This window comes from Lycorma delicatula, chromosome 6, assembly GCF_047948215.1.
Source record: "Lycorma delicatula isolate Av1 chromosome 6, ASM4794821v1, whole genome shotgun sequence".
Classification (NCBI taxonomy): Eukaryota; Metazoa; Arthropoda; class Insecta; order Hemiptera; family Fulgoridae; genus Lycorma; species Lycorma delicatula.
In genome coordinates, this window is record NC_134460.1 from 106,492,657 (window position 1) to 106,506,648 (window position 13,992).

At 27.3% G+C, this 13,992-nt stretch overlaps 2 protein-coding genes across 2 annotated transcripts in view; one reads left to right on the top strand and one right to left on the bottom strand.

The window, feature by feature from the left end:
• Positions 1 to 10,546, bottom strand: part of LRR (capping protein regulator and myosin 1 linker 1 leucine rich repeat protein) — a 141,669-nt gene extending 131,123 nt beyond the window's left edge. Inside the window, exon 1 of the mRNA XM_075368286.1 lies at positions 10,352 to 10,546. Within this exon, the coding sequence (XP_075224401.1) occupies positions 10,352 to 10,388 (37 nt within the window). The 5' untranslated portion in view covers positions 10,389 to 10,546. The remainder of the gene's footprint in view (positions 1 to 10,351) is intronic.
• Positions 10,547 to 10,810: 264 nt separating this feature from the next.
• Positions 10,811 to 13,383, top strand: LOC142326103 (uncharacterized). Its single transcript, XM_075368287.1, has 2 exons — positions 10,811 to 10,904; positions 12,819 to 13,383. The coding sequence occupies exon 2, from the start codon at positions 12,822 to 12,824 to the stop codon at positions 13,347 to 13,349; it is 528 nt and encodes a 175-aa protein (XP_075224402.1). The 5' UTR covers positions 10,811 to 10,904; positions 12,819 to 12,821; the 3' UTR covers positions 13,350 to 13,383.
• Positions 13,384 to 13,992: the final 609 nt, after the last annotated feature.

Here is a 13,992-nt window from a genome sequence, read left to right on the forward strand (position 1 = left end):
CTTCAGTGGAGTTTCTGAAAGAACTATTGTTATTGCAGATTATCATAAAAATTGTTTGGAAACCTCTTTCATTTCAAGATTTAATCAAATTATAATTTGAATTTTTACTACAGAAGATGCTGATAATTAGCTATGGTAATTTCTCTAGTACAATCTCCTTAATTTGAGGATAAGTCACATACATATATAATACTTCATAATTCTTAAGTCATCATTTTATGTCAAACTGTTGAACAAATTTTTTTTATGTTTGAAAGATATGCTGATTCACTAAGGGAGAAAATTAATTTGAAAATTAACAAAACTGTAAAGTAACAATTTTTAATAAAAGAAAAGGAAAGGTATTTAGTTTCATAAAAGAGAATATAAGAAACTATAAGTAATTTACCAAAATTCTAAGAATTTAGTAATACTGTGTGTGTAATGTAAGAACAGCTTATGAAAGTAAATTAAAACTAGGAATCTTTCATGCAGAAGTGAGATGAGTTATAGTATTCAGAACTGGATCAAAACAGAGCAATATTGTTCGACGTGCATTTTTTAATGGCACAACCTATATGTTCGGTCTACCTAGTATTACAAGTGTCTTCACTGTTAAACTGTACGCTATCAATAAGGCTTTGAATATCATTAACCAGAAATATCATCATATCTTTATTTTTAGTGACTAGTATAGTGCACTCCAAGCTTTAGAAGATTTGTGTATTCTAGACATCCTTTGTCATTGAAATCTATAAAGCAATCACTGAGTTGAACCATCCAACACACAAGTTTCTGCTGGATCCCTAGCCATGTGGGAATTCTGGGTAATGAACGTGCAGATTCTGCTGCTAAAGATACCAGGGGTATTCACGGGTATCTCACAGATATGAAGAGAAAAAGCACTAATATGTGTACAATGTGACTGTTGCTTGACTGTGCGCCATATCCTTGTGAACTGCATATGTTATGCAGTCTTGCATTGTAAATTTAAATTACTGAGGAACATTCGTCGCATCCTAGGCAATGATAAAAATATATTAAGACCAGGTATTGTTATTTCTACAAAGTATCAATATACTTCATAAAATTTAATATTATTCCACATACACCAACAATAAATGTTTGACTTCATTTTGTTATTCAAGTTATATATTTTATCTTAGTGGTTACATTTTTTTAAATTATTTTAATTTTACTCTTATTATTTCAACAGTTTTAATCTTGTTGCTTTAATATTTTTTTGTTTTCTGAAAAGGGGCCCTTTACACTCCTCTCGAACCTTGTTAAATTTTAATTGTTTATTTTAATTTTTTTTATTTTTGCTGTTCTTTTTAAATAAAGTATATCTTATTTTTAAGATTCCGCCTGTGATAGTAGTTATAAGTAATTTTTTAGTATGTTAGCTGTGATAACCGTTGTAAGTTTTTTGTTCTTTAATATTTCAGTTTTATTCTAGTTTCAGTTTCTGTTTGTTATATGTTTGTCCAAGCAATGAAAGCGTTTTTCACCCCCCTCACCCTTTAAAAAAAACAAAATAATCCTTTAGCAATAGATTCTTCCACCGAAAAATCCTGTAGCATCTCCATAGTAGAACAAGCTGTATGGCAAGTGGCACTGTCCTGTTACTACCTGCAGTCATTCATCTTCTGCAGTAAGGCTATGAACTGTTGGATAATTTCTTTGTAGATGGCGGGTATCCAGTTTTTTCAAAAAACAAAAGTCCTATTTTTCATTGCCTTGAACCACACACCATATGCCTATCTTTTGTGGGTGTAAGGGAGATTCAAAGAAAATGTGTGGGTATTTCAATATACCACACATTTCTGTAGTTCTGACCATTACATACCACTCACTTTTGCTATTTAGCCTCTGGAACCACTGCAAGGTATTACTTCAGACGATGAATGAGGATGATTTGTATGAATGTAAATGAAGTGTAGTCTTGTACAGTCTCAAGTAGACCATACCAGAGATGTGTAGTTAATTCAAACCCAACCACCAAAGAACACCAGTATCCACGAGCTAGTATTCAAATCCATATAAAAGTAACTGCCTTTACTAGGACTTGAATCTTATAACTCCTCTCAACTTCAAAATCAGCTACCAAGGTGAAACTTCACCTGTGAAAAACAATTGATTTAAAATGGCAATGTTGACTCTAATAAAATTCTTAAATCATTGACAGAAGTGAACCCTTTTAGCATAATCAGCATTAGTTAGTTCATGAAAAAGCTGTATTCAATACAGATAGCATTTCAGCATTCTTCTCACTGCAGTGTGGGATGAGCCAATCAAAATGTTCTTTTCCTGGCTGTCTCTGCAAAGATTAATGAGGAAATCTTGTAACTGCCACTTTAATGTATTTTAGTGACCTGCGTCATTAAAACTGACCAGTTGGGCACATTTCTGGTCTAACACCAAACCTGTTTCATCGAATTTTTTAAACTAATTTCTGAATTGCACTTTTCACTGGTGTTCCTTTTCAAATCCCTGAACTTTCACCAACACACAACATGATATTTTTAAATAAGTTTCCATCATGAATACACATTCTTCAACAGTTAACTGCATTTTAACAAATGCAATCTTGTAGGATTATGCAACCTCAAAAGCCAATGTTCAGCACAGACTGGCATTACTCAAATATGCAGGCAATAAACATTCCTTCCCACTCCAGCTATAGTCATACCAACATCTTATATATTATTTTACCCATACCACAACCATTTATCCATGTAGAATAAACTACTGAGTTGAAAAGACTTGTATAAATTCTTAAGTTGAACACCTGTATAACAGTTTTACTAAATAGTTCTTGTTTTTAAGTTACATATCGTTTTACATTAATGGGTATTTTTTGCTTGAAGGTTTTATAATAAGATACATTTAATTCCTATTTTATGAGTCAACAAAAAAATTTATCAAAATCAGGAAAACAGAACTCCTGTAAACCTGGAAATACAATTCGCATATTTTTATGTACTCTTTTGGTATTACCAAAGTTATACAGTGTGAATTACATATAGGTTGGATTGAACATTAAAAATTTGAGCCCTGCTAAATATTCATTACACAAAAAGAAAGTATGCTGTCTAATCATCCAATCATAGCTACTTATGAAAGATGAATCTTGTTTAGCATTTGAAAAATGCTTATCTTACTAGGATTCAAACCCAGAGCCTTCCTGATAAAGGGAAAGAGATGCCACCACTCTGCAGAGGTAGATTATAAAAAGGAGTTTTTTCTAAGAAAATAATTGGTACAAAAGTAAGAATTAAAACACTGATTTTAATAGATGGCATGGTGAAATCTTGCAAGTATTTAACATTTACTTTCATTCAGTATAATCATAGATATTTTTCTTATTACAATACTTAGTATATTATAAAATTCATTTTTCCTTCATGATTTGAAAATCTTCTTTCTACTTTTATTTTACGTTTTTTGAACAAAGTTTGTTTATTACCAAAATAATATTTAGTAACATATTTTTCTCTAAGACATGTCACAATGACATAGTCACTTTATTAATTTTAATAATCTCAAAGTGGTTAGAAAGATAAAACTGATGAATTGTGAAAGTTACATTTTAAAGAAAATAAGTTAATTTTCAAGTCTGTAGGTTTTATATTTTAGAAGTTATTCTTATAACTACAGTACATTAGCACGTGTATTTGCAACAAACATAAGCAATGAAATGCATACAAATAACAGGAAACATTAATAGCTTTTTCTAAGAAATAAAATTCGTAAACTGAATTTCATAACAAACTAAAAAAAATTGTTTTTTTTCTTACGAAACCTTCTTTAAAGTCATAATTAAAAAGGAACAACATATTTAAAGAAGATTTAATCAACTGATTAAAGAAGATTTAATTTTACTGATTCAAACATAAAAATATAAATATAAAAAATCTATATACAAAGTACAGAAATACAGTGCTACAGGAAGCAAATAAACTGTTCTACATTTACTGAGCAATATTTTATAGTATAAACAACTACATCAGTAATAGATCCTTCTTTTGGTTTAAACAACATTAATTTAATTTTTTTTATGATGTTTCATAAAATATTTACTCATATTTCATAAACTGCTCAAAAACAAAAACTCGCTCAACATAAAAATAAAAATTACAAAGAAATTTAATTTTAAAACAAGAATTCACATAATTGTTATAATAAAAATTACTAAAACATTACATAACACTACTATTCACAATAATAATGAAATTTTTACTCTTATCAATGACTAACAATGTTAGAATAATTGTAAAGAAAAAAAAATTATACATAGCTGATTTTTATACTACATTATCAGAATCAATTCAACACTAAAAAAAATTAAATATACATAAAATCCATAAAAATAATTAACAGAATTTATAAGTAAATTAATTTGGTGATTTAATAATAAAAAAATTTATTTTAAACTAAACCAAGAAAAATTATTATGAATCATAAGAAAAATAATTTTTAATAATACTATATTTCTTTATGTAACATTATTAGAAAAATAATGTAATGTTATTTAGTTAATAACATTTTAACTAAATACCAATGACTTGAAGCAATCCTTCTGAACAGGAAGTTAAAGAAAAAATATGCACTTGAAAAAATTATTCTTTTTTTGCAACTAAAATTTAGGTTTTAGAACTAACTCGCACACAATAACATCAAAACATAATACAAAATATGGTTTCTGTTACTACCACTATCATCACAAAATGTAATAATGTAATAATAAAAATATAAAACAACTAAACAAGTTTAATAAGAAATGGATTAACTGAATAGAAACGTTTATCAATTAAAAAAATTTTACTTTAGAATTCTGTTTTCAATTCTCATACCTCATGTTTTTTATGATAGCGTCTTACCTGACCGATCTCCTGGCACTATTCTAAATAAATTACTCCTCTACATTACAAGTCATCAGCACTTAATACTGGATTATTATAACACAATAATACGCAATCTGATATTCAAAGTAATCTCACACAACAAAAAAAAAAAAAACAGAAAACCAAAAGAACAATAATCTCATTCCTGAAAGTCTTACATCATGCTCAGTAACAATATCTCTATGACATTTCATTGTATGGTGTTGCTTTTTCCTATCAAGATGTAATAAAATAATAATGCAAACTCCTAACCAAAAAAAAGTATTGGTAGCTTTACAAATTTCATCTATATTACTTTTAAAAACATGTAGGTTTCTGTTATTTTTGCTTCTTGTGGGCCACTTTTTTTAATAGTTGTTTTTTCATAGTCCTTCAAAATTTTGTAATAGAAAAACAAAAAATAACAGGAAAAAATAAAGCACTGCGAATACGCGTCCTTCAACAAATAATCCATCTCAACAAATGCATTTGTTAAAATGCTTAAAGTCAAGCATACTAAAAAAAAAAATATTTGTTTAATATTCTTCTTCAATGCCAAATTAAGGATTAAAATATGATGGTAAATCTTTTTTATTAAGTGTTGACCTCAAGGAGTACAAACTGAATGAAGAATTAGATTTTTTTAAATAGTATTGTTTTAAGTAGGTTTTTAAGTTTTTTTAAGTTTGTTTTTAATTCAAAATTCCTTTTTATATGTTCCAAGTCTAAATTTAGCATATCTATTCTTTGCCAAATCACACAACATTCCACAAAAACAAATGAGTTTAATATTCCTTTCATTTCTACTTCCTTGTATGAGGTAAAGGAAGTATTGTGATCGTGAAAAATTTCTGTTTCAGATTTCAATGGAAATATCCATTTTGACAAGTTTCGGCGTGATATCTGAATGTATGAATCTAGCATAGCTCAAAAACAATTAGCTATATGATGTTGAAATTTTGGATTCAGGACTGTTGTAACATCCATTTGGGCACCTCCCCGTTTCATTGCATTCAACTGACCAAAAGTGTCCAAAAAAAGCCCAAAATAAAAAAAATTTAATTTGGCCTTTTCTTAACTGCAGTAATAAGCCTTCATTGAGAGCTTTTCAACAATATATCATATGTGTTACTTATTTTCATTAGTTCCAGAGTAATAGCCAAATAAAATTTAATTAATGAAATATTTGGATCTTAAATATACTGAATTATTACTATTAATAAATTATTAACCTTTGATTGTAAAAAAAGTAGTAATAATTCAATATCAACAATAAAAAAAGAAAAAATATTAAAAGTTGGCAATGAAACAAAATTTTATGTACTTTAATGTACACATTTAAAAAAATTTGTATATGTCTTGTAAGGCATACAAGGAAGTCATGTGGTGTCCACATCAATTTTTTTTATGATTGGAATACTTTATCCATTATGATACTAAAATCTTTTGGGGGAGAGAGTCCTTCTCTGCCCCATTATTGTTTTTAATTTACATAGAAATAGGATAAATATACTTAATGAAATTCTTTAAAACTTTCAACTAAAAAAAAAAAATGATACGATTTGTAACTTTTTTTTTCAATATTAAATTAATTAATACTCCAAAATTGACTCAAATCATTGGATTAATGACATTGTATCAGCTGATCAGTTAACAGTTAGTGAAACACTGATTAAAAAAAAATTAATCGTACAAAAATCCATAAAAATGATTAACAGAATTTATAAATTAATTTGGTGATTCAATAATAAAAAATTCATTTTAAATTGAATCGGGGAAAATTATTATGAACCATAAGAAAAATAAAAACAAATGGGAATAAATTAGATGCAGAAACAAGACAAAGATGTTGAAGAAATTTAGCCTGAACAAATACCAATGTTAGCACGGTGAAGAAAATTATGAATAAACTGACAAACTGATTCTTTTAATTTAAATTAATGAATATAAGGAAATCAATAAACTATAAGCTAGTTTAATAATTAAAACCATAAATAAGTTTCAAAATCTCTAAACTACATAATTAAAAAATTATGTTTGTAATCAATTGCATATATTTTTTATTAAAAAAAATATATATAAGATAAGATTAGATCAGTGTGTATCTGAAGTGATTCTATAAATGTTAAAAATCAATTAAATATATTTATAAGCAGATGAAAAAAATATGTTTGATAATCACAAATTTAAGTTAAGATAAACAGACATAAAAAATGAAGAGAGTTTAAAATCTTTGTAGGTCACAATAAATAAATGTTCTTATAGATAGATACAAAACACCAATTGATGATACAGACTAGCCAGAAAGATGAATCACAGGGACAAAACAATCACATACTACAAACACACATACACCATATCTAATGAACTATGACTACATCTTTCATGACAAGAATTCATTACCAGTAATAGAGAATAATGTTAACTTACAAATGAGGCAATTCATATAATATAAAAGAAATATTACAGTTCATTATATGTAATAGCTAGTACAAAAAAAGTAAATAAGTAAAAACATAAAATACAGAATGATTTTAAAAGTAATCATATTTTAATACAAAAATGTTGAAGTAAAAAATTAAGCGCGAAAAAAGAAAGTAAAAAAATCAGAATATACAAAAATATAACATAAATTGTGGAATAATTATCACAGTAATGAAATATTGTAATCAAAGAATCTAGAAAACAAAAATCTATGTTCTCCCATAAAAAAAAATAATAAAAAGTCTACTTTTCAAAAGTTTATATTTTTAGGTCCACATTTTTATTTTTTGTTAGCTTCCTTCACTTCAGGGCTTTGCAAACCCTTACCATTACACCCTAAAATATAGTGGATAAATGTAATTTTGTCACTTTATCTTTTTATTAACATTAATAACAAGCTAACAAATGAAGTAATTGAACAAAACTTACCCGCTGGGAAATAATTTTAAATGCTTACATCACCTTCAGTCTTGATATTTTAATTATAATGAACAAAACATCCATAAACACTGTATTATTTCTAAGGATCACTTTTATTTAAGGATAGTTTGCAATAAATTAGTAAAAGAAACTTTCTGAATGAAATTCGATCTTGAAAATATTGAACACATTATTATTATTACAATAATGATTAATATATGTAAATTACAACTGAAAATGATCAAAGAATTTAAAGGAACTTAGTAATATTTGTGATAGTTCATTTTAAAATGTATCCTTTTTACTTGTTGGAATAATGGCTCTCAATCAAATGTTTTAAAAAGTTACACAACATCCACAAAATTTACTTTACATAAAATATACTGTACTCATTCATATTTGGTACACCAAACTGCATATCTGAATACCTCCTCTTTTGTTGAAATATAGTCTCAAATAACATGGTTAAAATGAAAACTGTTAGTCTATAACAATCTAAAGAAATATTTTCTTGTTAGTTTTCGATTCCTCAAACATAAAAATACATTTTTCAGTACTTGTACATTAACTGGCACATATATTATTTTACATAACTTCCTTATATTATGTATTTTAATTTATCTCAGGCAAAAATAATGGATGAATAATGTATTTTTATGAATTAACTGTGAACTTATTGTCATATATAATTTGTATTTTAATTAAACGAGGTTAGCAAGCGTAGGTTATATTTGTTTAAATTATAATATATGTACAATCTACAGATCATGTAATTAACATAATCTAACCAAACTAACCTAAGCTTGCTTCGCTCACTAACCTCATATAATTAACATTAAATATATAAATTATAACCAAGATTTAACTAAATTACCTTATTTATGTTATTATTATTATTTTTATGCATTATTTTTGCGCGAGATAGATAAAAAATACATAATATGAAAATTATGTAAAATAATATGCATGCCGATTAATACATAAGTACCCATCTTTCAAAAGGAATAAAAAAAAACCTGCCGACAATTTGAATAAAATACAATATGCTGGGTCTAGTAACTCTGCCACAGACAGACTGCCAATTTCTCTAGAGCACTGAGTTTTATGTCAGCTTATAAATAATTTTATGTCTAATGCAATTAAATTGCGTGAATATTTTTGGTTGAATCAGTTTCTTAATCTATCAAATCTCTGTCAATGATGAAACTTTTTAGGAACTGCTTGCTCCTTAAAAAAAAAAACAAATTCTACCATATTTTAACGTACCAATATAAATTTTAAAAAAATTACTGAATTTAACTTGAAACTTATTCCAATGATGGCAAAGTTAGCAAGCAGAATTACTTATGGATTGATAGAGCTTTATTAAATGAAAAATATGGCATGTAAGATCTATTCAATCTGGTCACAGCACATACTTGATTGACTTTCTCAATTTAAGTTTATATTTCAGTGATATCTTTAAGAATTACTATACCCTGATGAAAATATTTATAAATAGACACCATAACCTGATCACCATGACGTGAAAACACTTAGTTTTTTATAAATGTTTTAGTTTTTATAAATGGATAAATTGCATAATAATCTCACAGTTTATAGGAATATGGAGTTACTTAATTTATTAACTTGAGCCTGTATAACGTAATGTATAAATGTAATTGCATTATGCAAGATAAGTTCACAGATGAGGATGTATTTGTTAGTCCTGCACTCTTTAAACTTTTTCTTTTACAATGACAATAGAGAAAACTTATCTTTAATCCCAATAGATTGGGATACCAATGTATTAGTTTGTCAATACAAAGATTAACACAATCATGATCAAGCTAAAACAACAAAAATTAAAGATAACATTAGGTATCATTTTTCCACATTTAAAAACTACAGAAATAAATAGTTCAGGCAATTTTATTTAAAATGTTTATGAATTAATTTATACTCATTTTCAATCAATAGCATTCTTAATGTCACCAATCATTACTGTACATCACATCCCATAAACTTCCACAAAATTTAAGCTAACGTATTTTAAATTAAAGTGACTGATATGATTGCATAAACAACAAAAATACCAACACTTAGGTTAGCCTATAACAAGCCAAACAAGTAAATGCTTCTATTAGAAATTATTACTTATAATGAATTACCTTAACTAAATGAATAATTATAGAAAATTTTACAAAACCTAATTCATACGAAAAATCGAATGTAAACAAACTGTTCATCAAAGTTGGCAATTTATCATCAATCTATTCATTGCACATACTAAAACAGATTTTAATGGCAAATTTGTTTTGAAAAATAAACTTAAAATCGGGCACAACATGGATAAACTTTTGTTCAGGATATCAAAATGCAGGTATATTTAAATACCTTCTGAAAAACACAAACTACTGAATAAACAAACAATTACAACGAAGCTGAATAGAGAAATCGATTTGAATCACTGCATCTCAACAAATAATTCTGCGGACAATTTTTTCTTACAACGGTAACAGTTAAAAAAATTGAAACCCTACTTTTAAAAAATGTAACGTTACAAAATACCAGTTGAACGATACACCTAAAGAATTACTCACCATTTAAATCCTTTGTTAGCTGCGATCTTGTTGACATCTTAAGAAAATGTACATACGTGACTATCACGTGTGTCAATCCCTAAAATATCACATAACAACAGTATTAATTAGAACTTGTCAAAATTAAATAAACAGAACAATAAAATTAACTGCCTACACTAATACATAACCGTGAGCAGCCATTGCTGTATTAGCAGCATCGTCTGCCAATCATATGTCGCACAACACCAAGATAGTAAAACGCACAGCCATTGTCATTTTGTTTACGTTTTTAAGCTAATACGTAACGTACAAATTAAAATGAAATTTTACATTACTTCGTTGTCTAATTTGCATCATATTGTTCAATTTTCATTTAGTAAGTTTGAATATCAAAAACTAAAATATAAATAACTGATCAGACTATCATATTTTGTATTATTAAATTTAAAAATTTCCCAAAATCTAAGTAGCTTAAATTCAAATTCGTTCTATTAACAGTCACCGTTTATCGATAAAACTCTCAGTTTCGACGTCTGTTTTCATTAAAATTGTACATAACATATTTCTTAAGGTAAAATTAAACTTCTTAAATATTGTTTTACTAGACGCAATTTTTTTTAAGATTTAAATAGAATTATTACTACAATTCAAATTGGTTTTACTCATTGATTCATAATTCTCTGTTAATGATATTTCATTCTCACTGAGAAAACAATAAGTTAAATCATTTTATCAGGTAATTTAATGTTAAACTGTAACAATCCATAATGCAGTAGAACAATTACAGCTTTCAAGAGGAATTTTCACTCATTTAGTATCTTATCAATAGTATTTCTCATTCACTATCCTCTTCTCTCTCTTCAGTCACTTCATTGTATTGGATAAATATTTCCATTGATATTAAATAAGTACCACTTATCACAATCAACTGTGTTTTCTGTACTTAAGTACACAGTTAAGTAAAAATAATTTCTGATGATTTTGTATAAGTAAACAAAAATTATGCTCACGGGATTGTAGTTATATTTGACCAGTATAACCAAGAAAATCCCCCCCAGAAAAAAAAGTGTAAGCATAATAAAAAGAATAAAAATTTATTCCTTTGCAAAAAGAATGGTTTTAATACAATTCACTACAAATAAAAAAAGAAATCAAAATATTTTTAAACAATTTTAATTGATTACTCTTATGAGATATTTTAATTTCATTAACATTTTCTAAGAAGTAAAGCTGTAAAAAAAGATGGATTAAGGAGTAAAGCACTGATGAGAGAATTAACTGAACAGAAGATTGTCTGAAAGGATTTTGTCAACTATAACACTAAAGAATACATTACATTGGAGAATTCTTAATCCTGATCATTTAACTTTCAACCCTAAGGTACTTAGTTTTAATAAATTAAAAAGTGGACTATGGTTTGGAGATAAAGGTAGATAAGTTAATAATGTATTATACAATTTCTATGAGGTGGTTGGTGAATCTTAACTGTATCAATGTGGTGTTTTGTGTTATCAATATCTTTATTTGAGGTTAAATCTTGTTCAATCCCTGGAGCTCTTAATTGTTCATAAAGATTAGAGAAATTTCTTTCTTAAAACTTCAGCAGAAATTTTATGAGGTGATTAACATTTATGCAATGTATATTTATTATATATGAAGAGTCAAAATATTTTTTAATATATAACATACAACAAATAAGTATAAACACATCTGTTCTCAATACAATTAGGTTGTAAAAACTGTTGTGATTATGAAAAAGTGGCATTGAGTGCTATGGTATTGCCATTTATAAATGCCAACATACAGTTCAGATAAACATAAAACTTTCAAGAGTGCAAAAATGTTGAAAATAGAAACTTTAACAGTCTACACATTTGAACTGCTAAAATTCTAGTGAATTTCATCAGTTCAAATCTTTCCTTTTAGTAAAGGAAAGATGAAATAAGAAAATATTTTCACAGAAGTTATTCTGTAGTTTTACTTAGCTTTTAATCTAGCAACAATCATAAGCAAAGTTGCAGTTGTTTTTAGACCATGTCAACTATTAATCTGATTGTGCTTAAGCAGTTATTGAAAATATTGCTGATCCCTCCTTTCAGTAACCAAAGTCTTGATGTCAGCACTAGCAGCCTACAGTATATTTATCAATTTTCTGTTTATTCTAAATTACAATTACTTGCTATCATAATAAAAACTTTCATCTGCAGTATGGGTATCTTGTTTTTCAGAAGCACCAATAATAAGATGCCTAGAAGGAGATATCTTATTTAGGTTTGCGTCAGAATTAACGTGCAACTTGTTTTTTTCTACAATTATTACCCACAGTTTATAGTCGTTATTTTTTGTCATGCATACACACACACACATATATATATATATATATATATATATATATAAAATTGAACCACTCTAATTAGTAGTTCAATTAATAAATTATTTCATGTAATTGGATATAATAAAAATATTCATAATCTTGCTTGTTTAGGTAATGTATACTAGAACAGGAAGAGATGATGGATGGAATGCAAGATATCCCAATGACAGCAGACCTTGGTTGATTAATACTGGACATAAAGAAGAACATCCATCTAGTACAATGAAAGAAAGTTTCCCATCATTTCAAAATTACCCTAAACAACCAGTATATGGTAGAAGAAAAGCACTTTTAAAAACTTTTCTAATGCAAGAAATAGCTGAAGAGTTCAATGAGGAAATTACAAAAGAACCTGAAATAGAAAAAGATGTAGATTCAGAATATAAAAATCAATTTAATGCAAATGGTTTTAAACCAACACACACTGAACATACTGATGAAGATAATCAAAATCATTTAAAATTTCCTTTGTACACTGATACACCACGAACTGTTTGGATGGATAGATTAACAACATTAGAAGGTACAACTGCATCCCCTATTACAAAACCATATGCTGTTTTTCATAAGAATTCTTCATTTACAAAACCTTTGACTGAAGTTCTTGATGAACCAAAACCTGGTAGCATTGGTTATGTATAATATTTGATATTATCAATTTCAAATATACTTAATAGTTTACAGAGATATTTTAATGTTTTGTTTTTATAAAATATGCTATTAAATAAAAAAAAAGATTATTTTTACACCTATTATATTTTCTATAATGTATACCTGAATCCCTCTGATGTCAGTTCTTTTTTAACATAAACAGTATTAAGTCTTGGTGGGTCAACTTTCAAAACACATTTTTCCAAATGTCTGTATAATTTAAAAAAATTACCAATACTAACAATGGAAAAATAGCAGCTAATCCCTGAGGATGGTTGCAAATATGACTGAAAGTACTTTGAAGTTTTTTAAAAACTTTTTTTCATCTTTTATGATCACTTCAGTTAATCTATTATCAAAGTCTCATTGAAGGAATTGTTCTGGCCTTGCAGTCCTCCCAGTACTTTTACATATGTTCTGATCTCCATACCCTTTCTGGTACTGAAAATGTTCATGTTGAGAGTTTCTTTCTTGTAAATGTTTTTGCCCTTTGCCCTTCATTTAATTTTATCTTGTATGTGGTGTAAGGCAATTTCCTTCAGATCCTCTCCTATTTCTCTAATCCATTTGCATTCTCTCCTGGAGTTTTTCAGGTACTGAGGCTGAATTTCAGAAGTCTTGAATCTTACACCCT